Source organism: Neofelis nebulosa, chromosome 7 (genome assembly GCF_028018385.1).
Source record: "Neofelis nebulosa isolate mNeoNeb1 chromosome 7, mNeoNeb1.pri, whole genome shotgun sequence".
In the NCBI taxonomy this organism is placed as follows: domain Eukaryota; kingdom Metazoa; phylum Chordata; class Mammalia; order Carnivora; family Felidae; genus Neofelis; species Neofelis nebulosa.
The window spans coordinates 86,983,780-86,998,053 of record NC_080788.1 but is presented as its reverse complement, the minus strand read 5'-3'; the positions used below and the strand labels follow the sequence as shown (position 1 = coordinate 86,998,053).

General features: G+C 37.5%; 1 protein-coding gene across 9 annotated transcripts in view; it reads left to right on the top strand.

Annotated features, from left to right (window-relative positions):
* SLC25A21 (solute carrier family 25 member 21) overlaps positions 1–14,274 on the top strand; it is a 484,023-nt gene that overhangs the window by 307,737 nt on the left and 162,012 nt on the right. The window contains exon 6 of one of the 9 annotated variants that reach the window (XM_058738867.1): positions 3,409–3,615. The exons of the other annotated variants lie outside the window; for them this stretch is intronic. Within the exon in view, the coding sequence (XP_058594850.1) occupies positions 3,614–3,615 (2 nt within the window). The 5' untranslated portion in view covers positions 3,409–3,613. The remainder of the gene's footprint in view (positions 1–3,408; positions 3,616–14,274) is intronic. 9 annotated transcript variants of the gene reach the window in all.

Sequence of the window (14,274 nt, the reverse complement as noted above, 5' to 3'; positions counted from 1 at the left end):
GAATTTTCTGTCTGGCGTTTGCTCCTCGGGTTCATTTCCTGCTCCTGAATTAACTCATGCCTAAATGTCAGGAAATACTAATGGGCACCCAACTTCTGGGTGCTTGTTAATCCTCCTCAGGTTTCACAAAGCAAAATACCAAACTGTGGCATACCGAAGAGGTGGCTTGCTCAGCAGGGAAGAACATATTTGATCACTGACATTGTTCATAGTTGCCGGGGCATGGTGATAATAAAAATTATGTCAAAGCTTATTATTTTTAAAAAGTTCTGTACGGACAATGCACCCCCCTATTGTCTGCACCTTGGGCAAACTGCTACCATTACTCCCCCGTGGTAGTTTCCAGAGATGGAAGAATTTCCCCTCCTTGCACCATGCCCAAGAAAAGACATCAATTATTCTCCTACACTGCAGTTTTCTGTACAATGTAGGTGTCTTAGGAAGTGCTTAACTGAATTCTGTGACCATCTGTGGCTCCACTTTGTGGATGAGGTTAAGTCCAGGTTCCTTTGCACCAATGTAAGAGGTCTTTCTCAGAGGACCCCAACCTACCTTTTTCAGAATCTGCTGTATCTGCTGACTTCAATGCAAATACATTCTATCTGTGCCAGATTATTATTTCCCAAACATGACCTGTAACTATGCCTAATAGTGATAATAGTAATAAAAATTATTAACAACTATCTTATCGACATTTACTGTGTGTTGTGTATAATTCTTGACCATGCTGTCTGTTTTAATCTTTCAAAATCCCACAATAGAAACACTATTATCCCCATTTTACAGATAAAGAACTTGGAACTTAGGGCAAGAAAGGAGTTAAGGAGCGAGCCAGGATTTGAACCCAGGCAGTCTGACTCTTCACATGGGACCTGTCTGGATTGGTACTTGACCTACCAGTAGAGGGTAGCTATAGATGAGAAAGCTAAATTTTGTTAACCCTGATTTCTTCCATCTTTAATTTTCTGTGTTAGGCACTGCAGACACTATTTATATTTGTAATGATTACTCTCCCCCAGCTTCTCATTGGCGGGACTCTCTTTCAAGACTCAACTCAAACATAACTTCTTCTGTGAATACTTTTCTACATCTGTAGATGCAAAGACACTGGATGAAATTGTGCATGTGTGTGTGCAAGCATGTGCATGCGTCACACGCATGTGTGTGTCTATAATGTGTATGATATGTGTTTCAAATAATAATATCGTTAGATTTTTATAGTCTTCTCTGTCAAAACATGAGATCATCTCACATTTGTATTTGTACTCAGAGCATATAGCACGATGCCTGGTACCAAAGAGGTATTATCTAAGTGTTAACTGAAAGAATAAGTAAATAAAGGACTAATATATCCCAACTTTAAATATTGCTTTAAACATACACAGGCCACATCAGTCTACCAGTTGTCAAACCTGAGTTGAAATGAACGCTTCAACATATACTTCTGGTTTCTATAATTTAAATTTCACCCTACCTACTTTTGTAAAAAAAAAAAAAAAAAAAAAGAAAGAAAAAAAAGACAATATATGGACTGTGCTCTCTAATCCAAGTGGAACAAAAGCACTAGATGCATAATACAGCAGTGTTTGTTGGAGGGTCTCAGAGGACACCTAAGGCCTCTGAAAAATAGGGTGTTGGCTGATGAAAGTCCCAGGGATCAGACCATTAAAAAGCTGTGGCATTTGTCACTGGTCCAGCAGAACCAAGGGTAGCCACGCTGGAGGAACCGCAGCCATCAGAGTGCATTTCCCCCTATAACCAATTATTCAGTGGAGTAAGCGTGTGTTTGCATGTCCGATGACTGAAGGAGGGGCTTCTTGGGAGCAAGATGGCACTTCTGTGCTGAGAAGGCTTCAATCTGCTGTGAAGTGCTTTATTTGAGGGCGCCTGGGTGGTTCATTTGGTTAAGCATCCAACTTCGACTTGGGCTCAGATCACGTTCTCACAGTTCGGCTCAGGTCATGATCTCACAGTTTGTGAGTTTGAGCCCCGCATCTGACTCTGCAAGGTCGGCGCACAGAGACTGCTTCGAATCCTCTCTCTCTCTCTCTCTCTCTCTCTCTCTCTCTCAAAATAAATAAACATTAAAAAATGCTTTATTGGAGTACAACATTGACTCAGACAGCTTTGCAGATTTTGCAACTTTAGCATTGTCCTTGGGAGATTTTAATGTAAGCAGAACCCTGCCAAAACATTTATCTGGACTGTGATTTGTATCTTATCATTATAGTTTTCAAAGGAATAATTTAATTATACGATTTCCCCTTGAACAATTGTTGTTTTGGTTGTAGTGCCAATTCTTTTGTAATATTCTATTTTATTTTGGCTACCAAGACGATCTTACAGTATAAGTACTTTGCTGCACTCCCGGTTTCACAATAAGAATGTCACAATTTATTACCAGGGATATATGTTCTAACAGATTTACAATTTTCCTTTTTCGATGCATGGAGGCAATTTGATCCTATTTCATGTTTATGATATTCATTATATTTAAATTCAGTATGTTTGGTTTCCATGTAAAATTTTAGCAGTGTTTCCTGTATGGTTTTTTAATATATATATTTAAAGCTGAGTATGGTTAGCTGTGTGTTTGTCTTGGAAATATTAGAGCGACAATTTTCTTATCCAGAATTTCATGTATTATGCTAACACATAATGGTATACTCCTAAAGAATACTGTGATCATACTGTAAACACACAAACCAAAAAGCCATAGGAATTTGTAAGTTTCTGTGAAGGTATGCTTCCATTTGTGTAAGTTCTTATACTCTTGTGAAAATTACATTTTTCATGTAATATATGAATTTTTAGCCCTCTAAGTGAGTCCAGTTCAGCTACATAATGCTAGGAACTCTAATTGTACTTTCAGCTGTTATAGCTACATAATGCACAGGAATTACATTGACATTTTAATATGCTGTCACTTTAAGATACACCATGAAGTGTGAACAGAGCACAGGGCACTTGAAGCAGGTGTGTCTAATTGTTAGGGGTAGGTTTTTTTGTTTCTTTTTTTTCCTTTTTTTTCTGAAATACCAATGGTATAGTTAAGAAAAGGTGTAGAATCTAGAAAGAGTGTTTCAAAGCTGATGCAGACTAACCAGGTTCACTTTTGCTAGCTGGTAGAAACAGATTGGACTTCATCATTGTTTTTATTGTTGTTCTGGGCCGTAGGTGATTTTGGTTGGTAGGTCCTTCCTTCTCCTGCAGTGTGTGAAAAGATACATAGCATGCTCATTTGGATAGCAGTGACTGTGTTTCCAATACTTTTTGGCTTTGACTTAAGGTCTGCAACTGCAAAAATAATCATGTTTTGAGGGAGGTAGATCCATTTTATTATCTAAAAAATATGTAACTGTTTTCACTAACTCTTCCAAATGTTTAATATGCTTGGTATCCTTCCAGAGTACCGGGTTCATTATTTGGGAATTAGGAAAACCTCCTTAAAGTAGCTGATCTATCCCAAGAAAAGACTTTGTTTTTGGACGTGGTCACCAGCTTGGCAAGCAGGCAAGCAAACGAGTATATATAAAGCAACCCTTCGTAAGGTTTCGGGGATTAACAACTCAGAGAAGACTCTTAGCTGCTTATTTGGAGAACACACGTTAAAATGTAAGTCTCTTTTTTTTTTTATAGGAAACACAACATTTTGAATACAAGATATTGTGCCATTGAGAGTAATAATTTCCATAGTTTTTCTAGTCCCTATTTTTTTTTCTAGTTTGTCAGTTTATTTTATAATCAGCCACGTTCAACTGATTGATTCTCCTGACACCCAGGTACAGCATTTTGTTACCCAGAAAGTTATACTTTTCGTAAAAAGTAGCCTTCCTTATCCCAAGCTAACAGGTGTCCCTGCTCCTTAAAAAGACATGGTTTAGAGCTATCGAATATTCCAAGGTAACTTTCCTTTCTGCATTCTAAAATTTTTGCTTCTTGACTATAGAAACTCATGGGTATCAACTTGTTAGTCAGGCTCTAGTTAAGGTAAAAGGAATTCTGATCAAGTTTGTTCAGAATTGTCTCCAGCTGTGCGGGTTTCCGTCCTTGGTTGAACAGAAGCTGACCAAACTCTCCCTTAATTGCTTGCCTCTTTTTCTTCAGCCACTGAAATTAGGTGTGATTGGGCCATAACAAATCATGTGACACATATGGCTCCCAGGTTATCTTACATACTTTATTTTGTGCATAGAAAAGACTAAGTTTAATAAACTATTAATGACTCCAACATCTGTTAGCTTGTTCACAATCAGAATATTTTCCTTTAAATAGAGACACCAAGCAATCCCTGCACAGAGCATATGCATATTGTATCTCTTATTTGAAGAGGAATATAGAATGCCATAATCTTTAATCACTGTTTCCACCACTAACATTTTTAGTAGGGGGAAAGGATAGGTAGAAAACAGGATTCTCTGACACCTGCCATGGTCCCTGTATTATGCATTAAGTCTGAATTTCTAGTAGTGAATGAAGGAGTCCCATGGAGCATAATCAAGACCAAAATATTGCTTCCTAAATAGATGCAGAATCCCTGCTCTCTTTTTTGGCTGAATGGTGCTAAAATCCATTCAGAGATGCTGGTAGGCTTTTGTGCCCTATACTATAGCTCTATTAGATGCCTGGAGAGTGCAGGTCATATGGAGAAAATAATATGTTATAACAAAGCAATGCACTATCAGTCAATTTTCCAGGATGGTTAGGAGGTACCATGGTGAACATCATTTCTGAAGGATTGGGAGGAAAAAGGTGGTCAAATCTGAGTTCTGACTGAGTAGCTCTCTGTGATTATAAGCTTTTTTCTTAACAGGGACTGCAGGCAGCACTTTTCTTTCAAATTTTTCTACTGCTTTCTGGAGCCAGCAAGCTAACGTGTGGAAAGAATTTCAGTTTTTGAGCAAGACAGGCCTGGGTTTGAATCTTGACTGTATGACTTAGTAACAGCGTGACTTGACCAATTACTTAACTGATCCATATTTTTCTAATCTGTAAAATAGAGGTTGTGATACCCAACTAATGGGACAGTTGTATTAACTATCATATACGTAAAATGCCATGATATTTCTGGCAAGGAGTCAGCCCTTGGTAGCAATCGCTAATTCTTTGCAAATATGGGTTGGTGTGATTAGAAGCACTCATGAATATCTTGTTTTCTTTCTGAGCCACAGAGTCAGGATAACGTCTGTTTGGATTAAGTTTAGGCCTCTTTCCCATCTTTGGGGCTCTCAGGATAAAGCCCACAGTCTTCAGCTCTCACAGGGCTGTCACATCTGGCCCCCTGCATGCTTTACCTTCCTCCTCTTCTATCATTCTTCCTCCTGAACTCTGTGCCGCAAACACCACTCTCTTGTTTCCTTCTGCCTTTGCCCATGCTGGTTCTTCTGTCTGAAATAGTCTCTCTCCACCTCATTCCTTCTCCTCTTCCCCTGGGCTAACACCTTATCCTTTAGGTATTTGTTTATCCATCACTTCCCCTGGAAGGCCTTCTCCCCTTCCTATGTTAGGGTCAGGTACCCACCTGCTACTGTGCACCATCCACTAACTTTCCCTGATCACAGCACTTCGTGCATAAAGTATTGCTAATTACCTGTTTACTTACCTGTACCCACACGAGACTGAAACTTCTGTGGCTATAAGAGCCATTTGTCATTCACTTGACCCCCAAAGACTGGCACATAGCTAGAGAACAATAAAGATTTGGACTAATTAATTGGCAGTTTAATTAAACAGTGAAGTAACAAGTAACTGAAAGTAAGTAAAATAAGTTCAACTTTTTAAAAAGTCTAAGCCTTTGATTCTAAAATATTAACTGAACATGATAATAGATCCTAACATGTCTGGCATGCATTTTAGTGGGAAATAAGCTCTGGATAACTGACTTTCAAGATCCACCAGAGATAAAGATTCTCTCAAATGGTAGCATAGCCCAAAGCTTTGAAAATGCCATTTCTACCTTATTTTACTTTGCATCACTTAGAGTTATTAGCTGAGTTTTTGAATATGATAGGCAATCCAGAGACTTTATTTCACTGGACTTATATGAAAAGAACCAAGTTCTTACTTCTCGTTTTAGAATGGTATTTGGTAGGGGGCGCCTGGGTGGCTCAGTCGATTAAGTGTCTGACTTCAGCTCAGGTCATGATCTCACGGTCCATGAATTTGACCCCCATGTCGGGCTCTGTGCTGACAGCTCAGAGCCTGGAGCTTGCTTCAGATTCTGTGTTTCCCTCTCTCTCTGCTCCTTCCCCACTCCCACTTCTCTCTCTCTCCCTCACTCACTCACTCAAAAATAAATAAACATTTAAAAAGTAAAAAAAAAAAAAAAAAAAAAAAGGAATGGTATTGGTAAAATAATTTATGTCAACTGGACTGATTATTTTGAATTATTCTCAGACTAGTAGTGATAGTTTTTGCTTATAATGAAAGGTAAATATATAAGCCCTTTTCATCACTATTTCCTTAATATCCAATTTCTTGAATCAAGGTGTCACATTTGAATTACACATTTCAAAAATGTGTAATTCATCCCCCCGCTGTCCAAAAGAGCCATGCTTTAAAAATGAAAGGATTCATTATGTCAGTGTCTCATAAATGTATTCCGCATGGTCCTCTCCATATCAAATGAAAGGGGAACAAATACATATGAGCAGATGAAGACAGGGAAGGAATGAGAACTATCTGGGGATGTACCTGAGTAGTCCAAAGCAAACTCAAATTCTCATACTTGATCTTTGAAATTTATTTTATTTTATTTTATTTTTATTATTTTTTTTAAAAAATATTTTAATCTTAATTACATGTCATGCTATATCAATTTTTGTATTTATCCCAAATATTAGAATAAATTAGAAGCTCCAAGATTATTCACCATGTTAATTTTACAACTTTGAAAATCCCCTGCCTTTCTTAGTTGGAAAAGCACAAAATTAAGAGAATATTCTAGGCCTGAACTAACAGTGAGAGAGACAAAAAGTCAGAATTCGATCAGATTACAAAGAGGCCCCTCAAAACCCAAACTTAAACAGAAACCGGAGTGGATTTGAGCACATGAGATTCCAGGCAGCCTGATTCAACTCAATTTCACAACTGTTTATTGGTCTCTTAGTATGTGAAAATGAAATGAGATTTCACTTGAACCAACCATACCCTGATCAACCATTAAGGAAGTCATTACCAAAATAAGAAATGTAATTTGAAATATATCACTGATTTCTTGAGCAAAGGACTGATATTGATTCCATTCACAGGTATCTTTTATAAGAAAGAGAAATCTGTTGACTATTTGGAAATAAGAATGGCTTTACTGCATTTCTACCAAGAGTAGATGAGACCCTGTTCTGGGCCAAGTTCTGCTTTGGGGAATTGCATTCCATAAACCTAAATACTGCTAGGAGTTCCCTGGAGACTCTGCATCCTCCCTCTCGTTCTGTCCCCGATGCAGAGTGCTGCTGACAGCTGTTGGACAGCCAAGGCAATTCACCTCCAGAGTTGCATAATTTGGAAAGTGCTTTGGGATCCATTTGGTTGAAAGGTTGTTAATTATGATGATTTATGACAGTGGAAACGAATCTGGGCCTTGACAGTATGGTGAATATACTTAATGCCTAATTCCTTTGCTTGTCCCACTGGAAAGTCCCTAAATACAGGGGAAAAAATTCTAATCTTATTGTGCCTTATGAATAGGGTCCACAGTTGTGTAAAACAGAATATTATTGACCCTTTGAGGTGAGGTGATAACTTAAAAAGGGGGACATCTGGGAGTTGATGGGTAGTATTTAGCAATACTATGTGATTATTTCAATTCATGGTGTATTTGTCCACCTGGTTTTCTCTACCTAGTCATCAAATTAGACACCCTGACTCTTCCCTCTCTCTTACTGCACATAGCCAATGATCATCATACCCTTTTGTGTCTGCCTTGGAAATGTCTCTTAAATCTGTTTTCCTGCCCCCCACTGCCCTTGCCCTAATTCAGCCTTTATCACCAATTCCCAAGGGCCTGCCTTCCATTCTTGGTCCCTATTCAAACCTAAGTGTCTACTGCTCCCAGCGTTATCTTCCTGAAACAATAAATGAAACAAAGCAAAAATGTAGGTGTTTCACTCACCTCCACGTCTGAAAATGTCCTATAAAAATCATCTAACCTCCTTTGCAAAGCCACAGACAGGTCTTCTTTTGGCTCCAGTCTTTTCCACCTCACATAAGTTTACCCCTGCGTACCCTCTGCTACCACCACAGTGACCTTCTCACCTTTTCTTCAAACATCCCATGCTCTTCTCAAATTCTGTGAGCCTTTGAACAGAGAAATCCACCTCCTGGAGGGTCCTCTCTTACCTTCTTTGCCTGGCAAACATCTACTCATCTTTCAATGCTTTTGAAATGTCACTTCCTATGCCCAGTTCTCCCAGGCAGAGTCAGGTAATAGTGGCATTTATCACAATGTGTGACGTTCTTCTGTTTTCATATCTATTTCGCCTACTAGATTTTAATTTACAAAGATAGGGACTAAGTCCTATTCATTTTAGTCTTTTCAGTAGACAAAGTAGGTACCAATAAATGAACAAATGAATGCTAGGGCCAATAACTACCAAATAACCTGGGTTTAGGTTGCAGACATTGTAAAAAATGTAGTAATCTACTGATGGCTGGATGTTTTGATGGAATTATCAGATTCACCTAAAAAAATTCTAAACATCAATGTATTCATCCATGCATCTATTCATTCATTCACTTCCTAATGTTAGGGTATACAAATCTAAATTCCTTAACCAAAATTCTTGTGCACTGTTGGTAGGAATGGTAAAATGGTAAAGCCACTATGGAAAACAGTATGGGGCTCCTCAAAAAAATAAAAAAAGAACTACCATATGATCTACAAATCCCTTTTATATATTCAAAAGAATTGAAATCAGGATCTCAAAGAGATATCAGCACTCCCATGTTCATTGCAACACTATTCACAATAGCCAAGATATGGAAACAACCCAAATGACCACAAACAGATGAATGGATAAATAAAATGTGTTTTACATATATATGTATGTATATATATACATATACATGTATATATATACATACATATATAAATAATATAAATATGTTTTACATATATATGTATGTATATATACATACATGTATATGTATATATACATACATATATATAAATAATATAAATATTTATATTATATATTACATATACTACAATTATATATACAATATAATATATTATATGTAATATATAAATAAATATGTTATATGTAATATATAATATAAACATATATAATATATATTATATATAATATAAACATATATTAATATATGTATTTATATTATATTATTTATTATTATTTATATTATATAAGATATATAAATTACTATTTATATTATATAACATATAAGTACATATTTAGTAATATAAATAATATAAATAATATTACATTTAATATAAATATAAAAAGAAGGCAATCCTGCCATTTACTACAACATGGATGAACCTGAACGATATGCTAAGTGAAATAAGCCAGTCACAAAAGAATAAATACTGCATGATTCCATTTATAGGAAGTATCTAAAATAGCTAAAACCATCAAATTCATAGAAGCAGAGACTATAATAGTGGTTGCCAAGGGCTAGGGGCTGGAAGAAATGGGAGTTTTTGTTCAATGGACATAAAGCTTCCGTTATCAATGGACGTAAAGCTCTAGATGAATTAGAGCTGGAGAGCTGCTATATAACATTGTGCCTATAGTTAACAGTATGGTATTGTGCATTTCAAAAATTGTTAAGTGGGTAAATTTCAGATTTAGTGTTCTTGCCTAAAAACAAAAACAAAAGGACACAAGGAAACTCTAGAAAGTGTTGAGATTTGTCTGTTACTTTGCTTGTGCTGATGGTGTCATGGGTTTTACATATGTCCAAACTCATCAAATTGTACACATTAAATATATACAGCTCTTTGTATATCAATTATACCTCAATAAAATTGTTTTTTAAAAAGCTCCTGAAGACAGGTGTTCCAAAATTCAGAAATTCTTATATTTTATAATACGGTGCACCATGTGTATGACAAACACCCCAGTAGGGTCTGGGACAGCGTTCCATAATCAAATGTAATACTTCTGCAACTAAGCACATGCACATTCACACTAAATGTAATGAAAACTACAGATAACTTCATTCTTTTCAGGGAAGACTTTGCCATCAAATGAGTTTGCCACAAACTTAGGGGAAAATCGTGGTTTGAGGATGTTTCGAGCATTTGGATTTGGGAACTGCGGAAAGGGATTAGGGCCTGTAAATGCATTAGCCTATTTGTTTATTGTTAATCTCTCTCCCTAGAATGTAAACTCACTGGAGCCACAGACTTTCTCCTGCTCACTCCTGTATCGCTAGCATTAGAACTGCGTCTGACATTTAGGATGTACTCAATAACCTTTGTTGAGTGAGCGAATGGATGGATAGATGGATACATGAATTAAACAAAAGTTTGGCTTGCTGTGGAGATAATCTGAATAGAGACTATTACGTGTTTCTAAGCATTATTTTTTTTCATAGACTCTAAGTTCTTATGGGTCAGGGTACTTTGTTTTGATCATGTTGTGCTCTCTGATGCTTTGTATAGAGTTAGTGCTGTCTACATAAAAGGAATTATAAATTCCTTTCACAACTAGAAAGTAGTAGTTTGCATTTTTTGAGAAAATTTAAATTCCTTCTAGAACATTGCAAAGCAGAGTAATGTGGTTTAAGGGTTTAAAAGTAAACACGATCAGTCACTCTTCACTGGAGCCCTGGGTATAAAGGAGCAAATAAATATTCTAATCACCATGTTTTAGAAATATATTGCCTTATACTCCAGTTTACTATCCAATGTCCCGTGCTGAACTATAAACTTTTATTTCCCTCAAACAAACCCCCAAACATTTATCACATTAAAAATGAATCATCTGTTATGCTCCAACCATAAACTGAATAATAAACAGAGGCAGGAATTATGATCTCTGGAAAACTGGAGAAGCGCCGGCGTGTGATCACAATATTCCGCCCCATAAATCTTCAAATCCATATTTACATTGAATTCCCAGACTTGCCTATCAAGAGAATGTCTACAATCGCAGCTAATTGTTTTACAAGAATAAGTGAAAACCTTATTTACTGAAAGAGGAGTTGGAGGCAAATAAGATAATTTGGCCACCAATTGGATTATATTCTTCTATTGAGGTTTTATTTAAAATAATTCAGTGTGAGGCTCTTTTAAATGTGGAAAAGTTCTCTGCATTCCTGAAAATCCCAGTGCCTCATATATGGCTTGGCACCTTTTAGACTTCTGCTGTGTGCAAGCTAGAACATTTTTAGACTATGGTTTGACTTATGGCATATCTGAGTCCATGTAGTAGGTAACTGGAATATAATCTCTACTATATTTTAAAATGAATCTCAAGGATATAAGGTGTGTATCTCTGCTCATGAAAGTAGCATTTGATCTTTGCATTTTTCTATGTGTTTTTTTCATACATTCTGACAATGATACATAGTTTTTTTCAGAAAGCCATCCATCTCTGTGTTGCTACTCAAAGCAATCAAGGATGGGCATATTTTAAAATTAATAAAAACAAATCCATGCTTGATTCTCTGGAAGATGTAGATTTTTCCAGGGTCAGTTTTAGTTACATTGTTAGCCTGCCTTACATGCATATGCCCCTAGGAAGGTGGAGAAGGTACTTTGCAGGCTGGCTTTCTGCAACGTTACGTGATTGCAATAGGTCAAATCTGACATGGCGTTGAAAGAAAGTTCCTTTGGCAGATAATGAATGAAATGCAGCACAAAGCATGCCATCACCTAATAAAAACATCAGCTTGTGAGAAATGTTTACTGCCCTTTTCAAAAACTTCCCCTTGGATTTGGGCATATGGAATATTACATTTCATGTGCAACTCTGGCTTCCCATGCAGCCTTTGAGTACTTGCTGTGTCCCAGCTAAAGAGGAGATTCTGTAAGGAAACTATTAGCCGTTGGCCAGTCTCACAGGCTCATGATTCAAAATGACCAGCATTCATTAAACTTTATTACTGAGCTGCATGAAGTTTCTTTGGATTAGGAGGCGGCATGACCCTGTGTCCAGATTTTTGAATGGTGCTGAAGCTTTTCATTAACCTGGAAGCCTTCTATTTACATGGTTCACAGCCTGGTCTCAGCTCACTTGGAGGTAACAAAGGGTGTCGGGACAGAAGGGCAGTGGGGGTCCTGCTCCTGTAAGGCTTCCATCTGACTCTGATCAGGTCAGTGTTTTAACTCTTGCCTCATTAGGTAAAATAAAATGGAAATGATTGAGTACTCAGGGATCATATTTCAGATTTGGCTTTGTGTCTTCCAAACACCTTCTCTGGGCAACACAGTTTAACGTGATTTGTTTGCTGGTTCATGCCTTGTACGCTGCTGGCATTGCTGGTACCCACCTGTACCCAGCTTCTAGCGAGGGTGCATGGAAGGGAACAGTGAGACATGCTGTGCCCGCATACTATCTGGAGCAGGAGCAAGTCTCCTGGGCAGAAAACTTGTCAGAAGGAAGAAAACACTTTTATTTCTCTACTGGGAGGGGAGTTATAAATGGGAGATGTGTTCCTAAGGCAGGAAAAGAAAATGAACACTGGGTGAATTGTTACTAATCTGTTTAATGCTGGGTCGGCATGCTAATAAATGAGATGCTTTTGAAATAACTAGACTTCTTTAGTAAATGTAAAGCATCAAAATCTGTAGTCTTGCCCACCTGTAATGAGATAAACTGACATTGTATGTCTCCTGATGTGACACATGAAAAGGTAACAACATCTCCTATGTGGTATTTTTATCAAAAGTGTTCATGTTTAACCTAAAAAAACTGTAAGGAACCTCAATCAGTCAAATTCAAATTGTGGGACATTCTACAAACAACTGTGTCTGTGTACTTCAAAGAGGTCAAGTGTCTTGAAAGAACAAATCAAAATTCAGGGAACTCTCTTAGATTAAGGAATAGTGAAGAGATGTGACAATTGAGTATAATATGTGGTAGTGTTTGCAACAGACAAATGACAAGGAATGTTATTGTAACAGTTAGAGAAATATGAATGTGGGCTGAACAGTAGATAATATTATGTTACTGATGCTAAATTTTGTGAGTGAATTGATGGCACTTTGTTAAGAATGCCTTTGTTCTTAGGAGATATTCTGAAATATTTAGGAATGAAATGCCATTATGTCTCCAACTTAATATCAAGTGACTCAGCAAAATAGCAATGTTTTGTATCTGTTGACATACATACACACACACACACACACACACACACACACACACACACACACAGAGTGAGGGGTGAGGAAAAACGTGTGGCAAGATGTTAAAAACTGATGACTCTAGATGAGTTCTACAAATGAGATTTATAATTATTTACCTTGTTGTACTGTTTTAATAACTAAATAAAAATTGTGTAGGCAAAGTGAAGAGCGCACTGATTAGCAATGAATGTTCTCTGTTGCTGCTGTTACTCGGGGTAACAGTAAAGTCGAGAGCCTCGCCTTCCCAAGGGCAGCCATGGAGTTTCCATCCTGGAATAGCCTAGCTGATTAGGCTTCTCACACTGAATTGACAGCTATTGTGAATGTCATTCCTTGATGTATGAATTTTTTTAACCAAGGATTTCTTTATAGTATAATCCAGGATCCAACCCGTATAGTATCAAACATGTCCCCTAACAATGTCTTTCCTTATAATATCCAGGGCTGGCTCCCAGGGAATAATGGACCCAGGCGCCATAGTCTCCTAGCCCCACATCTTCCTCCCTCCCCTAGCCCAGGTTTCTGTTTCTGCAGCATCAGGATGGGAGGGCTGTGTGGATGCACCCCTTGAGAAGCCATGCTTTTCTACCCTGTTTTCAAACCTTTCCTACTTTATTCTTTTCCTGTTTATACCAAGGATTGTGATTTTGTTCCTCATTTTATGCCACCTTACCACGGATGCTTCTTTCTCCTTTTTTGGTGCCAATCTAAATATAATAGTGAGTCCTCTTTCCCAAATAAGTCAGGAGGATAGTCCTATCTGTGACCTAAGCTCTTTCTGTCTTCTGACTTCTGTATTCCTTGTCTGTGCCTCCCATCCTTTGACAGTCACTTCTGTGAAGTATGTAGAATGGCTACCAGAACTCCACCTCTCCATCCAGCTTCCAGGCAAAAAGAGCATGCTTCCCAGCTGAGTCAGTCACATGAAGGTAGTCTCCTGGGAGCTTCACCTAATAATTTCT